The 22,146-nt window shown below is 56.5% G+C and overlaps 6 protein-coding genes across 6 annotated transcripts; 3 read left to right on the top strand and 3 right to left on the bottom strand.

Annotated features, from left to right (window-relative positions):
• Positions 1-3,441: 3,441 nt before the first annotated feature.
• On the top strand, positions 3,442-9,200 carry CDEST_10447 (Putative phosphatidylinositol-4-phosphate 5-kinase, core). Its single transcript, XM_062926605.1, has 4 exons — positions 3,442-5,443; positions 5,498-6,470; positions 6,535-8,607; positions 8,812-9,200. The coding sequence occupies exons 1-3, from the start codon at positions 4,218-4,220 to the stop codon at positions 7,351-7,353; spliced, it is 3,018 nt and encodes a 1,005-aa protein (XP_062782656.1). The 5' UTR covers positions 3,442-4,217; the 3' UTR covers positions 7,354-8,607; positions 8,812-9,200.
• CDEST_10446 (Putative cytochrome c oxidase, subunit VIb) lies at positions 8,102-9,200 on the bottom strand. The gene is made up of 2 exons (XM_062926604.1): positions 8,808-9,200; positions 8,102-8,601 (listed from the first exon to the last, which is right to left on the bottom strand). Exons 1-2 carry the CDS (start codon positions 9,039-9,041, stop codon positions 8,413-8,415), a joined length of 423 nt encoding a protein of 140 aa, XP_062782655.1. The 5' UTR covers positions 9,042-9,200; the 3' UTR covers positions 8,102-8,412.
• Positions 9,201-9,479: 279 nt separating this feature from the next.
• Positions 9,480-10,819, top strand: CDEST_10445 (uncharacterized protein). Its single transcript, XM_062926603.1, has 2 exons — positions 9,480-10,137; positions 10,238-10,819. Exons 1-2 carry the CDS (start codon positions 9,887-9,889, stop codon positions 10,623-10,625), a joined length of 639 nt encoding a protein of 212 aa, XP_062782654.1. The 5' UTR covers positions 9,480-9,886; the 3' UTR covers positions 10,626-10,819.
• An 885-nt stretch (positions 10,820-11,704) lies between these two features.
• Positions 11,705-14,436, bottom strand: CDEST_10444 (Putative acyl-CoA oxidase/dehydrogenase, middle domain, acyl-CoA dehydrogenase/oxidase). Its single transcript, XM_062926602.1, has 3 exons — positions 13,453-14,436; positions 12,373-13,398; positions 11,705-12,316 (listed from the first exon to the last, which is right to left on the bottom strand). Exons 1-3 carry the CDS (start codon positions 13,748-13,750, stop codon positions 12,270-12,272), a joined length of 1,371 nt encoding a protein of 456 aa, XP_062782653.1. The 5' UTR covers positions 13,751-14,436; the 3' UTR covers positions 11,705-12,269.
• Positions 14,437-16,216: 1,780 nt separating this feature from the next.
• CDEST_10443 (Putative ubiquitin-conjugating enzyme E2, ubiquitin-conjugating enzyme/RWD) lies at positions 16,217-17,189 on the top strand (the record flags this gene model as incomplete). The annotated part of the gene is made up of 5 exons (XM_062926601.1): positions 16,217-16,260; positions 16,481-16,526; positions 16,664-16,693; positions 16,812-16,995; positions 17,050-17,189. 5 exons carry the CDS (start codon positions 16,217-16,219, stop codon positions 17,187-17,189), a joined length of 444 nt encoding a protein of 147 aa, XP_062782652.1.
• A 3,665-nt stretch (positions 17,190-20,854) lies between these two features.
• On the bottom strand, positions 20,855-21,623 carry CDEST_10442 (uncharacterized protein; the record flags this gene model as incomplete). The annotated part of the gene is made up of 3 exons (XM_062926600.1): positions 20,855-21,030; positions 21,077-21,163; positions 21,233-21,623. The coding sequence occupies 3 exons, from the start codon at positions 21,621-21,623 to the stop codon at positions 20,855-20,857; spliced, it is 654 nt and encodes a 217-aa protein (XP_062782651.1).
• Between the last annotated feature and the right edge of the window lie 523 nt (positions 21,624-22,146).

Genomic DNA, 22,146 nt, shown 5'->3' with positions numbered 1-22,146 from the left:
AACATGTAAACATTTTTTTTTCTGCGCAATCTCTTTCGAAATTTTCAGCGGATGGGAGGGGGCATAAGCATGATGAGCATGAAGGAACAGATTACGAAGCCCACGGCGCCCTTCCGTGCCGTGCCGCGACGGGGGGCGCAAGAGGTTCTTGGCAAGCCGCCACCGCCGCAGTGAACATTGACTGCAGCAGAAAAGAGAAGCGAAACACCCGAAATTGCGCACACGCGTAGTGATGGGGGGTTCATCCCAGAGGGGAGCCGGCAGCGGCGATGAGCTGGGCTGGGCTGGGCTGGGTTGGGAATACCTGTGTCGAGGAACGGAGGGCCCTGCGAATGGGGGCGACGATGAGAGGGTTGGCAGCTGAGGGCATACCTTCCACGTCATGTCGTGGGAGATTGATTGCATTAGAGGGAGAGATGATCTTTGATTGGAATTGTGACGGATGGGCTGCATCGCGTGCAAATACGAAGTTGAGCTCGTGCACAGAGTAGAACACTCGGAATACACCAGCGGACGAAGCTAGATGCATGCATCACATGGCCCGGTCTGTGTGAGTGTAACGGGAATAAGAGGCATAGCGTGGGAGGATGGACAAGCAAGATAGAGACATACAAACATACAAAGATACAGACGTACAGACAACACCTTTAGATGTATGGTGGTGCACAACAAGGAGTGAGTGAGTTGGAGGAGTGAGTGTGTAAATGGCCCGACACGTGCCTGAATCAGTGGGCGGCGGCAGATTGGGCCCGGAGGGCGAAGCCTGTGAGGTCATTGCATGTTTCTGGCGGCTCGACGGACCTGGCGATCGAAGGAAAATCAGGGACTGGGATGCGACGTCACCCGCGCACGCTATGTTGATAGCCGGTCGGGCTGTCTGCTCACAGATGAGGGGGGGGGTTATTTCTTCGAATCACATTTAGGACTATCAGTTGGCGCTTGAGGTTAGGCGCAGCTTAGTTGGGATGTGAGGTGTGTGAGGTGTGAGGTGGCAGAAGGTGTAAGGTGACCCTGCGAATGTGACGACGGACGATCTTGGTGCTGATGAGCTGGCGCTTTTTTGTGTTTTTGTGCTTACGCAAATCCTCAGGTGAGAAAGAGGCGTGGGGGACTTGGCTGAGATGAGTTGGCGAGTGAGGACTGTGTGACTAGGTAAGCTAGAGCATAGAGACAGCGCGGCGTCCTCCACCCTGACATCCCCCTGAGAGTACCAAAGGGGCCATACGTAAGAAATGAAAGGAAAAAGACGACCCGTGTTACGGGACCCTCGGGATGCCCGTCCCGCGGCACTAGCGATGAACCCGGAGGCTGAGCGCGAGCCTGTAGCCCGGTGGTTCGGAAAGCCTCCCTAGGGACGACGATTCTTCTCGTTCTGTGACAAAATGACACGACAAGTCCCGACTCTGTCTGGTCGGTGTCTGTCAGACCGCCCGTCCCCATCTCGGTAGAGGTCTGGTTGCTATTTCTGATACGGCGTCTTAGAACGGTTCGCTAGTGATCGCCCAAAGTACGTACGGGTGATTGACACAATGTCACAATCAAAAGGGGCCGGCCGATGGGGATTGCAATGTCGACGGGTCCCCCCCCGCTCTCTGCAGGATTTCCAGCTGCGCAGGGGTTTCCACATCGTGGGCTGCGGGGCGGACATGCAGGTTGTTGATATTAAGGTGTCGCTGGGGGAAGAGGGTTATGCATCAAAGCACACGCAATACCAACTACCAAGAGCGTGCAGAATATCCGTACGGGGGCAGTCGGTCTTCGGTCCAGGGGGCCAACGTCGGCGACGGTCGCCGAGACGAACCGCCCCCCCTTTCTGGAGATGAATCAGATATATCGTTACATAGTTGGTAAGGGACTGGCGGAAGGCCAAGGGCATGAGACGCATACCGCCATTTGAGCCACCGCCAATATCCATCCAATGTATCCCGCGGATATTGTGTTCATGAAGCAAGGACTAAGAGACACAAGTGACAATAACAACGAGACATGGAGCACCTTCACCCTTAATGGATGATGATGATGATGATGATGGGGAGACACCATTGGATCATAGACATTAATGGATATGTACAGTGACACACCGTGGTAACAGTCGACTCGCTAGCCGCATGCGCAGTGAGGCTCAGTCGAACGAGTCGGGGGGGGGGGGCAGGAGGGGAAGAGAGTTTGGCGCACGCAAATCAACCAGGAACGCATTTACACATACGACGGATACAAAGTACACAGATAGGAGTTGCGAGGTTGATATCTATGAATAGCAAAGACGTGGTACAGGGCGTAGAAGGCGGGGTGTCCCGCGTGCCGTGACCGAGAACGACGCCTTCACGGTCCTGAAGGAGTGGACGAGGACGCAGAGGACGCAGTCGACGATGCAGTGTGGGGGGAGATTTGGATTGTCGTGGCTGGTCTGCCGCTTGTGTATCTGTATCCATACCTCGAATAACGAAAGAGAAACCCTCCAGGGCGGGCGGAAACACGGCGTCGAGCACGTCTTGGGCCTGGGCTCGGCACCAATGACTGGCCAGCGGGTTCGTCCTCTAGTCCGCTTTTTTTCTCTTCATGCACACACACACACACACACACACACACACACACATTCTCTCTCTCTATCTCTCTCTCGCTCTCAGGCTTTCCTTCTTCGAAGACGGCTGGCCGTAGCCTGTCGGCGAAAGCGAGATGAGGGCACTTGGCCGCGGCCGAAAAAATTGCAGTAGCCAAGTGCGTGCGTAAAGCATCTGGTTCGGGACGGACGAAGATGGAGCGGACGGCGGAGAGGAGAGAAGAGAAGAGAAACAGGTGACAGAAAGAGAGGTTGCTGGCTCATTTCCTGCCCCCCGGCAAAGGACCCAAAGACTGGACCAGTTGGATGGGCCAAGCCCACGTTTGGTGCTGGTCCCCAGCGCAGAAAGCCCCGCCACCGACCACTCAGAAGCGTCCATCCCGCCGTTCATTTGGTGGTGCGGGCCCACAAAGTACCTTCTCGCCACACGCGGTATGCTGGAGTACAATGGCGACCAAGTCACGTCTCCTCCCTCATTCGGGCACCTTGCAGCCTGAGGTCGCCAGCAGAGCAACCATTGGTACGTACCTCTGCCATCTGCTACCTGCCCGTTCATTGACCTTCCTTTTGGTGCCGCCTCTCGAGTCGCTCAGTGCTTGTGGGTTGTGCTTGTTCGATGCACAATTCACTTTCGGTCCACTGTAATACATTGTGCTGGGTCGCTGCCCCGGGATGGTTGCCTTTTTTAATAGTGGACAGCAGCCCTGTTCCTGTCTCTCCCTCGCGGGTCTTGGTCCCTATCGGGAGTCCACTGGACTGTCCACTGCCCACTGTCCGCTGAACCGTCACCCTGTCCGGCTTCATTGTCCACTGTCCCATCCATCCCCTTAGGTAGTGTCCTCTCTCCCCCGTAGCCCATGCAACGGTACAAAGTACCTAACGTACGCGTTGTGTCTCGTCTGTCTCCCTCCCTCCCTCTCTCCCCATCGTCAAAACCTCTCTTCCCCGGCTCTTCTTCCCACACCCACCTTTCCCTCGACCAACCGCCCACGTCCACCGCCCGAACCATGCGTCACGTCGCCCTCAAGACATGCCCGAGCCATTGAATTATTCTCTGCCGTCTCGAACCGCAAGTCTCTCCTTCCTCACCGACGCTCCCGCCGCTCTTGTCGCCCGATCCCTCTCGACATCGACGGCCACTACCCGACGACTACGCAACAGCGACTACTGCTCGCCCTTAATCTCCGACCGGCTTCTTTGTGTCTCTCGTCCTTGTCAATAGACCCGCGATACGCTGACACGCCGATACGCCTTCCGTCAATTGTCTTCGGCAAATCCCAAGCGATCAACGATACCCAGAAACCAGCCCCCCGACGAACGATACGAACGACGGTCGTCTTGTATTCTACAAATTGCGTCTTGTTATTGTTCTTGTTCTCCTTATCGCGAAGAATGCGCTGAGGTATCGCCCGGCCTCTTATTTCCTGATCCAACGACGAACGACATTATTCGAGGACACGACATTTTCCCTCATCTCGCTCGCTACCGACTAACCCCTGCCGTTTGGAAAGGGGAAAGAGACCGAGAACGCGGGAAAAAACAACGGCATCGCTCAGAATAGTGACCACAGCTGCTCGACACCCCCGTCACACACAATCACACTACCACAACCAGTTGCGTCCAGCCTCTCGACGCCTCGAACCCCGGCCGACCGACCATGCCCACCTACCTCACCCGCGAGAACTCTCCCATCTACTCGTCAAACGCCGATATCCTCAACCTCGACCCAAACAATACGCTGGACTTCTCGGGCCACAAGCATCCCATTAATGGGCTCACACACACCCTGCCGCTCCGTCATTCACGCTCAAACAACCTCCATGACAGCTTCGACGAAAGCTCCACCTCGTCAACACACGCCTCGGACGTCTCTGATTCCATCCCCACTCAGATGAATGGGACGAGGCCGACGAGCATGAGCTCGTTGCCCAACGGCTCGGCAGGGGCCGGAGGCGGCGCAGATTTTGGTGATCACGACCACGACCACGACCACGACCAAGATAGTCATGGCGATCACAACGACTACAGGAATCGCAAGTACCCCTTCCAGAATGGTGCCACCTTGTCGATGCCCGATCGGACCGCGCCGCCTCCACCCATCACTGTTGTGAAAAAGCCCACCTCCGATACCGAGCAATCGAGCCCGACGGACAACTACCTGACGCCGCCCACCATCGGCTCGCCCGCCGCCGGTTCCATCGATCACACCATCAAGACCAATGGCACCAGCAGTCCAAACTACGCACCCCCGGCGATACCCTCCAACGGCTACGCAACACCCGCCCCCGCTGTGAGCACTACATCGCTATCGCCAGACCCAAATGCCCACAAGCAGCCGTCGTCGCCCCACCGCTTCTCCTCTCCGCCACTGTACAACTCGGCCGGTGCTACCCCCAACGCGTCGACCTCGACGGGTCTGCAACCGCCCAACGGAGGACTCAAGCACCGACACACGCTCGAGGTCCCCGGTACGCAATCCAACCGGGCTTCCAAGGATGGATCCGATACCGCTTTCTCGAGCGGGCGCTTCTCCCCGACGAGCACCACGCAAAGAGTGCGTAGGGCGTCTCTGAACCTGGTGCGGAGAGACACTCGCTCCATGCAGTCGGATGCTCCGCGAGACGAGGTCGTCCCCGACGAGGACGCCCTGCGTTGGGCTGAGCACTACCGTCAAAAGCGGGCAAGTAAGAGAAAGAGGAGGGAGGAGGAGGACGACGATCGCGTGATAGTGGGCACCAAGGTCGACGAACACCACGCCAACTGGGTCACCGCCTACAATATGCTGACGGGTATCCGCGTCTCTGTGTCCCGCACCAACGCGAAGCTCGACCGGCCCCTCACTGATGCCGACTTCGAGGCGAAGCAAAAGTCGACTTTTGACATGTACGTCAGGTCCCGTGCAGCCCGTTTGCTTGTCAAGCTTACTAACTTTCCCAGTGCCGGCAATGAGTTGGTGCCCTCGGCAAAGTACGATTTCAAGTTTAAGGATTATGCGCCCTGGGTATTCCGGCATCTGCGCAATCGGTTTCGCCTCGACCCCGCCGACTACCTTATGTCGTTGACTGGGAAGTACATACTCTCCGAGCTGGGCTCTCCGGGAAAAAGCGGCAGCTTCTTCTACTACTCCAGAGACTACAAGTACATCATCAAGACGATCCATCATGCCGAGCACAAGTTTCTGCGCAAGATCCTCAAGGATTACTACCACCACGTCACCGAGAACCCCAACACGCTGCTCTCTCAATTCTATGGCCTCCACCGCGTCAAGATGCCCTACGGGAAGAAGATTCACTTTGTCGTCATGAACAACCTCTTTCCTCCCCATCGGGACATCCATACCACATTCGATTTGAAGGGGTCTACGATTGGTCGCGACTATAAGGAAGACGATCTCGATAAAAACCCGCGGGCGACGCTGAAAGACCTCAACTGGATGCGACGCCAACGACACCTTGAGCTGGGTATTCAGAAGAAGAAGCTCTTCCTGGAACAGTTGCAAAAAGATGTGGTGTTGATGAAGAAGCTCAAGATCATGGACTACTCCCTATTGATTGGCATCCATGACTTGCAGCGCGGCAACGAGGAAAATCTCCGTGGAAAGACACTCCAGGTCTTCAGTCCCGGCGGGGATAACACCCAAGAGGACGGCGAGCCGCCTTCGGTGCTCCTACGGACCCCCTCCAAGCTGGAGAATGCCCGCAAGGCGAGGGAGCTGAGGAATATGATCAGGCACGAACGGCCCGTGCCCATGGGCCAGACGGCGACCCAAATGCCCGACGAGCTGGATGAGGGCCATGCCAGGTCGGGATATGTCTTCAACCAGGACGACGGCGGGTTCCAGGCTACCCACGAGGACAACTCGCCTGCCGACGAAATTTACTACCTTGGCGTCATCGATTGCCTGACCCATGTAAGACGATGCCGCTGTCGCTGCTGCTGCTGTTATCTTGCGATTCACTACTAACGAGGAACAGTATGGAATGATCAAGAAGATTGAGCACTTCTGGAAGGGTCTGACAAGCGACAAGACAAAGATTTCTGCGCTTCCGCCCGAACAGTACGGTGACCGGTTCTTCAACTTCGTCGAGGGCATCACCATGTCCCCCGAGGAGGCGATACGGGAGAAGCAGCGGAAGGACCAGGAGCAAATCGAGGCTGCCGCCGCTGCTGAGAGACAACGCGTGGCTAGCTGGAGTTCAAGCATGCGCCGTAGGTCGACGACAACCAACATCCCGCCGATGCCCAACTACCAGCCACCACCGACTCCACCCGGCGCCCCGATGTCGCCCGAAGCCCGCGATACGGTTGAACGAGCGCAACAGGATGCTCGCCGGTCAGAAAGACACGGGGCGTCCGAGGCTAGTGTTCCTGATATGGTTCTTTCTACGGCCAAAATGACGGAGCGTCGGGAGTCTGGCGGTCAAGGTGCACCCATTCTGCCGGTTGTGGAGGAAGCGGCGGAAGCGTCATCGCTCGGCGGGCGAAGCAGAGGTGGTGGGAGCCGAGACGGTGACGACTTCCGTCCTGCGACGCCAGCGAAACCGGGGATGGAGAGTAGATTCGCGGGTCTGAGGGACTACGCGCCGCCCACACCGCCGAAAGGTCACCATCTCAAGCCCGAGAGCCAGGATAGCGGTTACGGAGCGCTGCCGAACGGCAACGGCTCCACAGCGAGCAGAGAGGGTTCGATCAACCTCAAGCCTCGCCTTAGTAGGGACTCGCTGGATAAGGCCTTGCCGCCACTCCCTAAAGAGGCAGGTGAGCGCAGCAATCTGCGCGTCGGACTTGTATAGGGCGCGACTTTCTTGACGCGGAAGGGAAGCCAAGGTAACCGCATTGTCACGAATACGAGTGGAGAAGGGTGCAGTCATACAGGGGATGAACAAGAACGTGAAGAAGATAACGATGAGAAGAGCGGTTGAAGAAGCGGATGACACGACCAACGAAAATAACCAAATCCACAAATCGCATCAAACGGGGTCTATGACGAATTCTGCAGTCTCCTTCAGCGAGGTCTCACAGCGACCAGGGCAACAGAGAGCCGAGAAGGGACGAGCCACAGAGCTTTTTTTACTAGTGTTTTCTCACATGGATGATACCACCATTGCATTGAGCATGCTTCCATTTTTTACTTTTCAAACCCCCCTTTTTTCTTTTTCTTCTTTTATTCTCCTTTCCTTGGGTTTCTCAATCCAACCTGTCTCTTGTTTCATGGGTTGTTTTTACCGCAATACAGAAAGTCACTCATACATACAAACATTGTTCTCGGCGATGACCACACGCTCAGGAGGACAAGGATAGGAACTATTGGGAGGGTAAGATCAGGACGGCGGAGGAATTGGTGGGAAAATTTATAGCGGTATTCAGCGGGCGGTTTTCCATATACCCCCCATTGTCGGGGTCGGGCCGTCCTAGGTAGCATCAATAGAAGAGAGAAGTTCTCCGACGACTGCGAAATGCGGGTGTGATATGCGGTGATTTGTTTATTACAATATTCAAGAGGCGAAGGTCGGGTGGGGGAGGCTGAGGTGACGAATAAGTCGTTGGTGAACCATTAGTTGTTCATGAATACATTATTCTACAGAGATGTATATCCTCACATTGCCGCTTTCCAAAGGGAGGGAGAGAGTATTTCTATATGACAGGTGTTGTACATGCGGGCTGCCCGGAGGCGAGGGGAGAAGCAGGAAATGTTGGTATCGAAATGACGTGCTTTTATGTTGGCGAGGCGCGGGTTCGGGTCGTGAAAGGGCTGGTACAGAGGGTCGAGGTGGAGTCGATATCGGCACCTTCCGCCCATTCTCTGTGTGTTTCTCGCTCTTGTTCTTTTTCTTTTTCTTTCTTTTTCGCTTTCACTTCCTCCTTGCGGCGAGCATGTCCTGCAGATCGGCCTTGCTCGTGGCGGTGCCTTTGGCGGGCGCGGCGGTGTGGTCGGCGAAGGAGGTAGTGACGTCCATCTTGACGGCGTTCTCAGCCTCTAGCTGGGCGATGCGCTGCTTCTTCTGGATATCGGCGACGCGCCACTGCTTGAAGTACTTGACCTGCAGGTTGTGTGTGTCAGTTATGCCGCGGTGCTTCTAGTATCTGAGGAACGAGATGGAGTGACGGGTTCGTGACGGGTTCGCGGAGGTGTTCCAAGCGCCTTGAAGACGGGCTTCTGACGACGTGCAGATTCGAGTGACCAGTCCAGGAAGGGGATTCTCCCTGGGCGCGACACGGAAGAAGGGAGAAAGAGGGGGGGACGCACCCAGGCGGCGGCGCAATCGCGCTCGAATTCGGCGTTCTCGGTGGGACAGGCCTTGCGGGCTTTTGTGTCGTCCTTTAATGCGTCAACAATGTTGTTGCGGTCGAGGCAGCCGAAGTAAGCGTCGCGAGCGTCCCAGCACTTGCGGCGCTCGCTGCGGTCCGGGGCGCGGGCGCCGGTGCGGACCTCTTCGGCGCGGCGGGTCTCTTCGGACTGGAAGGAAGAAAAGAGGCCCATTGTGTAGAGAGAGAGTGTGTGTGTGTGTGTATCGGTGGGTGGAAGTTTGCGCGATTATTTCAGATCAAATAGATTGGCTTCGGGGGCGTAGAGTGGTACGAGACGTCGTCGAGGGAGGGTGGCGGTGGTGGTGGTGATGGGTGGGATGCTCGATGGCGGTGATCTTGCGGGTGTGTTGAAGATGCATCCCAAAAGTCCAAGTTCGGGCCGGCAGAACAATCGGGCGGTGTACTATAATAGACTAGCCTTGCTGACAGGGATCATGCCGCCGTTCCTGCTTCAGTCCCAAACTTGACCTCATGCGTACCTAGTGCGAACCTGCGACTGCGCCACGCTGCGGTTGACAGCTCCAGCCTCACCTGTGTGGCGTAACCATCATCCGTGTCAACAAGCCAACCCACCGGTGAGAGCGTAGGTAGAGAGCAGCAGGCAAGCCAGCCCGGACGGAAACAAGAACAAGCCCAAAACAAGACACACGACTCACGACATTTCCCCAGAGTTCTGTTCTGTTACGTCTTCTCATTTCCCGCTCCAAAAAACGCAGGCTGTAGTCTCCCCTCGTGAACGACAGATTACGACAGGGAAGCTCCAAATGCGCCGCCCGTAGCGAGATTCGAACGAACCGGCTCTGCGCGCATCTCAACCTAGGCTCCCTCGACAAGGGAAGCCCTCGACGCATATCTACGCTCTCCTTCCCTTGGAACCCTCGCAATTCTCGGAGCAACAGTCTCCTCCCTCGAACCGAACCTCGCAACCACACCAAAACACAACCAACAAACCGATCCCGCGAGAGAACAAAATAACAGCACACACCCCCGAGCGTACTTCCCCCAACCGACGAGAAGATGCCCCGCCGTCGCAAGCCGCCCCGGCCCGGCGCCCTCGCTGACCTCCCGCCGCTGCGCATCGCCTCGCAGATCGCCGCGCTGCAGGGGCTGTACTACGCTGCCGCGTTGGTGCTGATGCTCTTCACGGCCCTTGTAGCCGGCACGGGATTCTCGCCGGACCTGGTGTTCGGCTGGGAGGCCGTCCGGGGGGACACGACGCAGGGGTGGCTGGGCGCTTTCGTGTGGGTTCTTGACGGCGGGCTCTGCATGTAAGTTGTCTGCGGTTCTAATATTCCTCTTTTCTTATTTTCTTCTTGTTTTTTGCCCGTCTCTCTCTCCGGGAGTAGATGCTAACAAGAGACACGAAAGGGCCGTTGCCATCATCGTCCTCATCGGCCGCTCGAAGCTCGTCCCGGATTTTGCGCTGACAATGCACGGCGTCCACCTCGTCGTCACGAGCCTGTACACCGGCCGTGTGCCGCGGAACACGATGTGGTGGGGCGCCATGGCTGTGAGCTCTGCCGTCTGTGTCGCACTGGCGGTCTGGGGATCGCGGTACCGTGAACTGAGGCCAATATCGTTCGGCGGCGGCGGTGCCGGCGCTGCAGCCGGTGATGGAGGTGCACAGAACGGGGCCGCCGGGGGCGACGAGGAGGCCGGTCTCGGGTTCTCGAGGGGGAGGGGCCGTGGGAGGGGGAGGGATGGCGAGGGCGGGTATGAGATGGTTGGGATGGATCACGAGAGGAGGGATTCCTGAGCTGGAGGTCCTCGATGTTTGTCACGCGAACGAGGTAGAGGGGCTTCCGGACCAGTTGGGCATGACTTGGCATTACTCGGCGTTTTTCTTTTGGGTGTATGAGTACAGATGGGCAGAGGAACCGGATGCGATGCCGTCCGCGTGGCTGATCGGGCACAGGAATAGACTCTTTTGACTTGATTGTTGCTCCGTCCGAGGGGCTCCTGCTGGGCTGTCCTGTTTGTGGAAATGCCTGGCCCTTTGCAATTGTTGTTTTTTCCCCTGTGACCACCTACGACACCGGGTATAACATGCCGTTCCTTGCATGGTTCTCACAGTCAATTTTCGAAATTAAGAGATGACAACAAGTCACCCAGAAATGTTCTGTAGCGTGGCGTAGGACACGGAGCCAGCACTTCGTCCGCATCCCGGCGTATACACCACCTAAGCACCTTATTCTCTCTGGGGTATTAGGTATCCAACGGTCGTCTACTAGGGGAAAAAAAGGCCAGATATTTATTGGTGAAGCCTGGTGAAGTCATCCAGCATACCCCAGACATTATGAATCAACAACACCTAGTGTCTTTGCTATAAAACATTCCTGGCGGCGATACGATGTGCAGCAGTTTCTCGGAACCGTCTTCGAGCATGCGTAGTGTTGACAGGGTCGGATTGAAAAACCCCTCGGCCTTTAGGACACCCTTTGAAATATGACCGCACCAGTAGGGTCATTGCGATCGCGAGAAGAAATGACCCCATTATTGTGTCTCTCTCTCGTAATAACCTTGCTGTTGCTGACGACGTCGCGGCCTCGTTACTGATCAGGAGACTGGCCCGGGGAAATGGGCAAAACAAGGATGAGAATGTCACTGGCTTATGGAATCCTCGCAGACAACATCATGCTCTCAACGGATGGTTCATCCATAGGGAAAAGTATTTAGAAAGGGGACTTCTATCCTTGAGCAACATCCAAATAGCATTGAGGGAAAACAAGCTTAGGTATCACCATTAGTAAAGGTATCTAGAGAGATGGATCACAAATGTGTTTATTTTAAATGCTGTTTGAATCTTGCTTTATATAAAGCAGCCCCCCCCCCCACCCCCCTTTTCCAGACGACGTGACTACGGAACAACCTGTAACGATGCTACCATCTATTCCAAAGGAAGCTAACCTCTCCTTACCAACACGCATACACAACAAGGCTGCCAACCGGTATACAAAAGGCGCATTTGGCAGTGTAATTATCTCCCGGTAAGAAAGACGTTCACCACTTACAGGCAACCGAGGATGCCTGACATTAGGCAGCTACCTATCGCGGAGACAAGGAAAAATGGTGTCAACTTGTATCGAGGGGTCACCCTAGACCTATGTATCTTTCGCCCACGATAGATTCGAACAGGATGCACTACAGGAAGGGTACTAGGCAGACAGGGACGATAAATGTCCTCCGCTGAGTCACGTGTACGTGATGAATGTCCTACGCTCGTTTATACGAGTGACTCCCGTAAGACGACGGTCTTGCGGTTTCTTTCGCAATTGTTTCCCTCGGACTCTTGACTGCCGCTGAGCACCCTGCACGGAAGACCATATTGTGATGATTTCAAGTTAGGCGTACCCGTCAACCGGTATTATCTGTACACGTCGCATATCACATCCCAACATGCTTACACGAATGCCTGGAGACCGGTAATGGCCCGACCGAGGATGAGGCCTGCAAGACCGGTTAGCAAGCGGTCGTGCTCCAGGGTCACGGGTGGAGAAACTCACTATGGATATCGCTCTGGCCCTCGTACGTCTGCGTCACGAACAAGTTGGCAACGTGCCGCCCGATGGCGTATTCGTCGCTGACGGCATTGCCGCCAAATATCTCCTGCAGAACACGCGCATTTTGCAGCGCACGGTCGCAGTTCTGGCGCTTGACCATGCTGATCATCTCGGGCGTCGCCTTGCCCTCGTCCTTGAGCCTGCCGACTTGGATCGCCGCGACGGTGCCATACGCGGCGTCGGTAACGGCATCGGCGAGCTTCTTCTGCACGAGCTGGTACTTGGCGATGGGGTTGTTTTTGAATTGGCGCCGCTCGAGGGCGTAGGTGCGCGCGCGGGCGATGCAGTCCTCGAGGGCGCCAATGACGCCGAGGGAGATGCCGTACCGCGCGCTGTTGAGGCACGAAAAGGGCCCGCGCAGGCCCTCGACCGTTGGGAACATGTTCTCCGCCGGCACGGGGGCGTCGTCGAGCTGGATCATGCCGGTGATGGAGGCGCGTAAGCCGTTCTTGTTCTTGATGGCGGGCGTCTCGAGGGTGCCGGCGGGACATTGCGACCGCTCGACTAAGAAGCCCCTGATCTTGCCCGTCTCCTGTAGCTTCGCCCAGACGAGAAGCACGTCGGCGATGGGCGAGTTTGTGATCCACGTCTTGGACCCGGACAGCGAATAGTAGCCCTTTTTGGTCGGGTGAGGCCTCGCCACGGTCTCCATCGAGCCGGGGTCACTGCCATGATTAGGCTCCGTCAGGCCGAATGCGCCCAACATCTTGCCCGTGGCCATCTGAGGCAGGTACTTCTCCTTCTGCTCCTGTGTACCGAACTCGGCGATGCCGCCCATGACAAGGGACGACTGGACGGACATGCCGGAGCGGTAGCCGCTGTCAACCCTCTCGACGGCCTTCGTGATAAGACCACCGGCAACGGTCGAAACGCCTGCGCAGCCGTAGCCTTCAATTGTTGCGCCGAGAAGTCCCAGCTCGCCCATCTCCTCGAGGATCTTCTTGTCGTACTGCTCGTCTCGGTAAGCCTCTGCGCGTGCAAGTCAGTCTATGCTTTCACATGTAGAGGGGCCAGCAGACGTACGCAGCACGCGCGGCAGCATACGCTCTTGGCAGTACCGCTCAGCAGTCTCTGAGATAGCGAGTTCCTCCTCTGTCAGCAGATTCTTGGAGTTCAGGGGGTCCTCCCAGTTGAACACAGGACCGTCGGAAGCTGAGGCGAAGGTCCTCACGGCGGGCAGGACACCTCGGGAGGGCGCCGGGACGCATCGTCTTGCGCATGTCCTCAGAGCTGATCGATACATGTTGCGTGAATTGGTCAATTGGGTCGTCCTCACGGCGGCTTGTAGTGAAGTCGTGCGGACATGATGGCGCAGGAGCATTCACGGGTATCGTCGAGCTATCGGTCTGGGGGCGTCGTCCCCGCCGGTAGCCGTCCCGAGCGGCATCCGAGGCACAATAAGGGTAGCGTCTCATTGGTCGGGGCTGGAAAAGGAACGATTACCTAAGACCCGGTGTCGGCGAATGACGTCGTCACAGGGCTGCCGTCAGTACCTACAACAGTGAAGCATTCTTTTGTAATGGGTCGTGGTATATTGTGCCTACCTTAGTTAGTAGTAAGCATTCGCCACCAGTGGCAGTTAGTGAGTGCCAGCATCCTGAATTTGGATATGCAGGGCTATGGAATGAAGTTCTTTTTGCGGGAGCACCGCCAAAACAACATGCACCATGGAAGTTCAACAAAACCAGGTGGCGCTGCTCGCTGCTGTGGAAGCCGACAATGACAAAGATGACAGAGACACGAGACCATGGAAAAAGCGGGAGGAACAGGCGGCGGGCAGGCGGGTTCGTGTTGGAAGTTGAAACATGCCAGCGAAGCAAGGGAAGCCAGGGAAGTGGCCTTGGCCCATTGTTCGGCAACAGCCGGTAGAAAGTTCGGAGCCGGGATGAGACGTTCTACAGGGTACTTGTGACATCAGGTATCATTTGATGCCCAAAGCAAGTACCGAGCCCAGTCAACAGAGAACTGCTGGACATCATTAGTCGAGCTGCGATTGGGGGCTGCGATGGGATGGCAGATGCAAAATGCCGTCCTGAAAAGGCACAGCATTCTCAGGTGTCAATTTGATGTATGACCACGATCAGCGGTCTCAGAAGAGAGACCGTTTCCGCGAAAGTCCGGGCAAACGAGCCAGGCCTGACGTTTCAGGGCTCGTTGTACGCTTTGCTCGTGTCCTTAAATGAATCGCCGGCTGATTGCAGGCTGGCCAGGGGGTGTGAGGCCGCCTACCATCCAGGTTGTCTAGGTGCAAGAACGCCGCGGTCTCGGAACACGGGGCGACCGGCTGGGAGGATCAGGAAGCATATCGCGCAGATACAGATGCAGTTGCAGCCGTACATTGGATTGCTGAAGATGGGAGTTCACAGCGGCCAGTGACCAGGCAGTCGGTTCGCGTATGGAAGACCAGGGAAGGGCGTGGTCAACTTGGACATTAGTGAGGCTGAGGCATCAGCTGAGTAAACCAAGATGCGTTATCAATATTGACACTTGTCAGCAATTGTCATCTGTTAGTACGACAAGTAACGGGGTCGTCGGTGTGGCGGTGCGGCCGGTACCACCACAGCTGGGCCGGCGGAGGGAGGCATCAACAACGACAGCCACTTGTTTGGGTTTAGATGACGCTGAAGATGCAACCCCTCGGCTTTGACAAAGCACAAGGCTTATTCATCTGCAAGCTGTCTGTACCTGTACCTGAGTGGCCACTTGTCAATACTCACCTAGGTAAACTGAAAAAATCAAACCAACAAAAGGTAAAAAGATGATGACTGAGGCAAGTGCGAAATGGAAACAGCTAAAGGATGGTGTGTGTCACTGCCGGGTCATTGACCTGACTGCTGCCTTGGTGGTGCCTTCAGTGGCATCTTGCCTCAGTGGTGCCTTCCCGCCCATGCCAGCCACTGTACTGCCTGTCCTTGGCTTTGGCAGCCGCCACTGGTCCGCCCCCTCCTTCCCTCCTCTGGCACAGTGCAGGCCCCTCCTTCTGCATCCCCCCGCCCGCCCACGACTCGCCCCTTCCCTCTCCGTCGTTTTTCGCCAGGCCTGACCGTGACTTCCTCTTCTCCTCCCCCTCCGCCCCAAACCAAATCTCGACATCAACCTGCAACGGGACCGCACGTAGCGAATCGATTTCTCCACGACTACTCACTCCCTTCCGGCGAACATCGTACTCTAACGCAGACCGCGAAACGAACGAACATACAAACATCCAAGTGAAACCTGCCTCATACACACAGTCTTTCTTTACGAGGATAAATACTCCTCGTTCAGGTACGCGCCCATTGCACTCAGTACTGTTCACGTTCGCCTGGTGCACCATTTCCGTACGCCCATCCGCTGCTGCTGCTGCTACTACTCCATCGACACCTGCGATCCCGAGAAAAAGAGACCGAGCGGTGTCTTCCTCTCACGATACAATACGATACGATACAATCACCATCGACAGACTGTTCAACGAAACAACTACTCGTCTGAGTGTTGCCGTCCCCGCTGTCGGTTTTTGTCCCATCCCACCGCGCCGTTGCTTCGCTACCGTTCCGTTCCATCCAACGGACACAACAGGACAGGACCAGCCCCTCCACCAGCACCACCAGCACCACCAACGCCCAGCAGCAGCACCAGTGCAGCACATCCTCTCTGTCCCGCTACCCGCATCCCGCATCCAGAAAAAAAAGCCCACCACCGCCGACCGCTTTCGCTGACTTTTGCCCCTCACAACAACAGAACAGAGCATTTGCGCTTCGGCGATCGACCATCTCTAGATACCCCCGCACCACAAACCACATCCAAAATGGCTCTCAAGAGAATTAACAAGGAGCTCACTGACCTCGGCCGGTATGTCACATCCCTCTCGTTCCCTCGCCGCCTTTCCTCTCGCCGCCTTTTTGTCGCCGCCCAAGACGTCTGGTGGGGCCATCGGAGAGCGGGGTCTTCTTCAACAGGTCCTGCTGCAACACTTTTCAATCGTGACGGACGGCCACAAGCGATGACGGCGACCATTTGTGCAACGACTACTATCGGAAGAAACAGCATGCTGACCTGCGTTCTTTAACAGTGACCCGCCCTCTTCCTGCTCTGCCGGCCCCGTCGGCGAAGACCTGGTACGTCGACCGCATCTTCCTGATAAGCGCCCTCGTGGTGATGCTTCCAAACATCATGACTCAGCCGAGCACGAGATCAAGTCTTCACATCAGCTGCGATATACATAAGAACGTTTTACTGACCGACGTTGGCACAGTTCCACTGGCAAGCAACGATCATGGGACCCGTAAGTTTCACCCCTTTCGGGTTGCTTTGTTGGTCGGCCGCGGCTCCGACAGCCGAGCGCTCTCCAATACTCAACCATGACGCACATGAAGTAGGACTCTCGACTGACATGATTTCAGGGTGACTCTCCCTACTCTGGCGGTGTCTTCTTCCTCGCCATCCACTTCCCCACCGACTACCCCTTCAAGCCTCCCAAGGTCAACTTCACCACTCGCATCTACCACCCCAACATCAACTCGAACGGCAGCATTTGCTTAGATATTTTGCGCGACCAGTGGAGCCCGGCGTTGACCATCTCTAAGGGTATGTGCTCGCTTTGCCCTTTTTTGTTCGCTATGAATGCTAACCCATGACAAGTCCTGCTCTCCATCTGCTCGATGCTGACGGACCCCAACCCCGACGACCCTCTTGTGCCCGAAATTGCACACGTCTACAAGACGGACCGCGCCAGATACGAGGCCACGGCCCGCGAGTGGACCCGCAAGTACGCCATTTAGAAGGCACTAGAGGCATGATGGTTGGACGAGTATGATGGGCGACGGCTTTCCTCTCTCTTCGACAGCTCTGGCGTACGATTAGGTCAAGGTCATTGCTCTGCGTTGCGGTTTGGGATCTCTTTCGTTGGGCCAGCACTAGGAAGGCGGCTTCGCCGTCGGCACAAACAAGACGGCGGATCTGCATTCCTAAGAGAGGTTGCGAGGGCGGTGTGGATAGAAGACAGACCGATCAGACAGTTAGCAGCACAGCTACCGCGTACGGGTTATCATAGGCAAGGCTTCATGTTTCTACCGCATTGAAGCTGCTCTGATGCGTGCGCCTTGGTTGGCACCCACAGAAGAGACGACCGGCAAGCATCGCCGTCATCATTGTGTCGTTTTATGTGATTTGTTTCACCTGTGATGTGATGTAAATGGTGTACTCTTGGTGATTCCATTTTCTCGACAAGTGACGCGATTTAAGAGTCAGGAGTGGTTGGATACTTAGGCCTTCACGGCACTCATCCCGCCACATACGGCATTTCGGCATTCGGTGTCGTGGTCAACACAACCGCCACAGGCCGGATCCCCCCCCCCGACGCAGCAAGATGTCTTCCGTCATGTTGCGGAGGCGAAACTGAGGTCTGCGGGAACAATGATAGCCCAGTCACCGTGCTACACATCGAGCCTGCGTGCCGCGTTCGTACAATACCCGGGGGGACCGGGCAAAGGACGACCGCTTCTGCCTCAAGGACATGGCACGGCTGGGAGGGTTCGTGGTCGGAGGGGAGGAGGGTCACGGGCCGGGCTGGTATGCGACGAGGTCCGAGGACTCCTTTGTAAAGAGGGGGTGGGTTTGAACTCCGCGGTCTTCGGGGGCCGGACATGGAGCGGAAGGAATATAGGTAGGGTAGACACGGGACGGAGCGCTCGGGGTTGGAGAGGGAGATGGTGGTACGGGGTGGGCGGAGGGCAAGAGGAATGGGAGACGGATGATGGGAAGGGGGGAGTATGTTTGGCGTGGTCTTGGGCTGTGGCGGCGAGACGCTTTCTAGAGCAGTTGTCGTGGCGGCTGTGGCGAGCTGAGCGAAGATGGCGCATCATTGACGTCGGCATATCATCATCGAGAAGACACATGGGATCTGGATGTTGAACGGGGCCGGGAGATGGGATACGGGGGTCAAGAACGGGCCGCCTTGTGACTTCCATTCCCTTTCCCTCCTGGCGATCCGGAGTGTCACGAGCGGCGGCGGGAGTTGAGATGAGGTCCGGAGGATGAGGTTCTTGGCATGCCCATCTCCCGTCCCCTCCTCCGGAATATGCTCCCCACTCGAGGGAGGTCGAACTCACGATGCGGTGCAAGGCGTAGATCTCAGAGAACGGACGGATGGATGTTTCCCAGTGGTTGCGGCCACGAGCATTCACATCACACACTGCGCAGTATGCCAGGGAGCAGCCGGTTCGGCAGCGTGCTTTACTTATTTCTGGCGACAGTGTTTGCCGCGGGCTTGCCGGTTGCTTGGACTCTTTTGAGTGTTTGTGTGTGTGTGTGATCGTGTGTGTGCAGGGCAGAGAGAGAGACATTGGTTCGACATCAGTCCAAACGAAACATGTGAGGGGAGGAGGCGGACAGGGTGAGGCTCGATACAGGTGGTAGTTCGTATGCCGAAGTGGGAAAGTGAATCGTGGGCTACTGTGGTGTACTGAAAAGGGCAGGCTAGCGAAGATGGAATGGACTAAGTAAGCTGGTCTCTCTGCACTGCGTGTGTTTGTGCGTGACGATGGGGGAGATGCTGTTTTTGGAGGGTTGACATGTTCATGGATCGGACCTGTTCGATTGGTTCCAGGAGGACGTATGATGGAGAATGTGTTGGGTGCGGCTCTGCGCGGGCACGTGGCTTCGTTTGAGGATGGGGGGATTACTCGAAGCGGCGGGTAGATGCGAATGCTGTGTGGGAAGAACAGATAGCGGGAATCCGTGCTCCCTCCAATCTCCATCGCCCTCCCCCCCTCTCTGCCATGATACGTGTGTGGGTGTCGTCACGCTTGGATGTCGAAGATGGAAGCAGAGAAGTCCGTTCTGAAGGGCGGGGATAAGGCTGTTGTCGTTTTGAAACCCGGTGTTTTGAGGCTCAGAGGCCTGTGGTTGGTTTATGGGAAGGGATCATATCGGAACAGGCGTTTTCAGCAGGATGGAGACGGGCAGGGTAGAGGACGGGTCTCCTCGTCCAGAGACGTCTGCAGAACCGGAAATGGAAGTGAGAACGCGAGCGGTGACCCAGGACTCCGGATAGGTGTGCCGTGTAGGTCGACTCGAAGCGTGGTAAGCCGAGGACGAGCGAGGATGGCGTGTTTTGCAAAGGTGATCAAGCTGTTGAAAGGCAGGGGGCTGTATCGTATGGCTTTCAAGAGACTGTTGGAGATAGAGTGTCGGAAATGTGGCATGGCGGAGGAGGTTAAGCAGGTCGCACAAACAAGAGCGAGTGAAATTGACAAATCGAGGCATGCTGTCGGCTACATCGCTGTGGAAGACGAGACTCGGAACATCAAGCAGTTTGCCGGTGTGTATCAGATAAACAGGAATGAGGCTGTTGACAGCGAGGTTAATTAGGTGGGACGAGTGCCAGAACGGCGAAGCAAGCACCGACGTTGCCTTCATGATGACCAGCAGATGCAGAGTGCTTGCCGATCTCGAGAACCATCCGTGGATCAAGATTGATATCTGCATCACAATTGGTCGGCGAAATGAGGTTTGGGAGTTTGGATAAAAATCAGGTACAGCTGCAGGCTTTACTTGCATGCAGCGGGTTTGATACTCGTGACGCTCTCGCCTACCGACAGAATCGATTCGAGGGACTCACGAGCGCTTCATACGTCAAGCGCTGTAAGCAGTCTAGCCCACGACTGGTGCCCCGTTCCGACCATTAGGCAAGGCCGCGTTTCCATGGGGTTAAATAGAGTGGGACGAAGAGACAGGACCTGGCCGTGTGGAGTGATTCGCTTTGGCGGTGGGAAAAGGGGGCAATGCGGCTTCAGATATGAAGTGATTCCTGCATCTGCCGGCCGGTGGTGAGCTGCCATGGCGGCAGAGGTCTTGAATGATCTCCGCCTAGGATGTTTGAATGGCTGACGGGGGATCGGTCTGCAAGACGACGAAACGGGATGGGATGAGCGGGCAGCAGACCAGAGGTTTGGCAATCAGCCGCAGCGTGACAGGTGGTAAGCGGTTGTCGTAGACCTCTTTCAGAGCAGGGCGAATCGAGGGATCGGAACCAATGAGGGTGCCTAGAAAATTCCGGCGGCAAGGCGGTGGCAGAAGGAGGCGTGTGTGTGTGTGTGTGTGTTGGCGGCCGCTGAGTAAGGCGGCCGATGCGGTACCTGGCTGCTATAGGTAGGCTTCGCGTTCCGTCCAAGCCGTGGGTGGATAACAGTTTTTTTCAATGGAAGAACAACCGACTATTCGACTGGGCGATGAGGGATGACGGACGGCTGCACAGTGAGGGCACCATTTAGTGAATTGCGAGTCTCGGATTGTGTCAAAGCATCCCTGGCGAAACAGGCTGTGACACACGGGCTCAAGCGACGAATCGAGACGCGCACGCCCCTTCTTTTCGCCTCTCTGAGGGGAGGGTGCACTTGGGCCAATCAGATACCTGATGAGCGCGACCCCCGCCAAGTGTACGTATCTACGTATCGTAAAAATCGAGAGTACGAGGAGGCGGAAAGAAAGTGAAAGGCGCGAACTGGCCACATGCTGGCTCTTCCTTAGGGAAGTCGAGCTCAGCCCAGGCTTGAAAGGGGGGGGGCCTTAAGTGTGTCCCAGGCGTCTCGATGTGCAACTGGGCGGTTTGGGAGTTGTAGGCTGTAGGGCCGCGGAGGGGGTGTTTGTGGCCTTATTACCCACATACGATGCGGGAGGACAGCCTGCTTCCAAACACGGCCCAAACCGTGGCGGAGGCGACGGGGTGACGGGCTCAAGTTGTCCTTGGCCGTGTCTGGACGGCGATATGGAGGTTAGGAGCAGCCATCGCGGCAATGCCTGGTCGGTTGAGACAAGGCAGGACACGACAGGTTAAGGGCGAGAGTGGGGTTGTCTTCGGCATGCTCCGTGATGGCATCGGGACAGGCGACTGGGACTGTCGACGAGACTTGGCTTTTTGAACGATTAATTAGGTGTACAGGTACGGATACGGGCATCGACAGTGCAACGTCGACATCAGCAGAGATGATTGGTCGTCGACGAGGAACAGCTCCAGGCGGCAGGCAGCAGATGTCCGAATAGGCTCTCGTGGATATTGGCTGGTGGGTGTGGGTTGCCGTCCAGCCCGTTCCAACGGCCTTGTGTGCCAGGAACGGGAAGAGCAGGTCCACAAAAGGAGGGCGCGGCGACGGTGCTGAATACGCGTGGGTTGCGGCCGGGATCAAGGGTGTGATGTGGTGGTTTATGTCTGCCATGTCGGCGGGCGAGGGATCTCTGCCCAAGGCTGGGCCACCTGCGCACCTAGCCTACAATGATTTCTGGTCTGGATGGCGCAGCCAGCCAGTCAATCGGTTCCGCCCTTTACCCGACTTCGTGCTGTACGGCAGGAGAATACGATGTGATGGCGGAGGAGGTGCCAAGGGCCGTAGCCTGACGGCGCCATGTCGACGGACGTGAACCTTGAGCAATTCACGTTGGACCTGGAGGAAGGCGGCGACGATGCAGTGTCGGTGTTGGTGCAGCTGTGCAGGTAGAGAAACGCCGCTGCCGCACCCGCGGCAACACTGGAAAAAGGTACAAGGCACTCAGGCGGCCACACCCGGAAATGATTGGCCAAAACGGGACAAGGACCCCACTAAGTCAAGCGTAATGTTGCCTTTGCCCCTTGAGGCTCTCTTGGTGCTTGGCATCCCTGCTCTGGGGCCATGCTCAGACGGTTTTTTGGGGGGTTTGCCCTTTTTGCTATTTTCTTACTCCGTACTTACTTCATTGCATTTC

The sequence above is a fragment of the Colletotrichum destructivum genome, chromosome 6 (assembly GCF_034447905.1).
Source record: "Colletotrichum destructivum chromosome 6, complete sequence".
Classification (NCBI taxonomy): Eukaryota; Fungi; Ascomycota; class Sordariomycetes; order Glomerellales; family Glomerellaceae; genus Colletotrichum; species Colletotrichum destructivum.
Note: the sequence above shows the minus strand (reverse complement) of the source record. Positions and strands in the feature narration are given on the sequence as shown.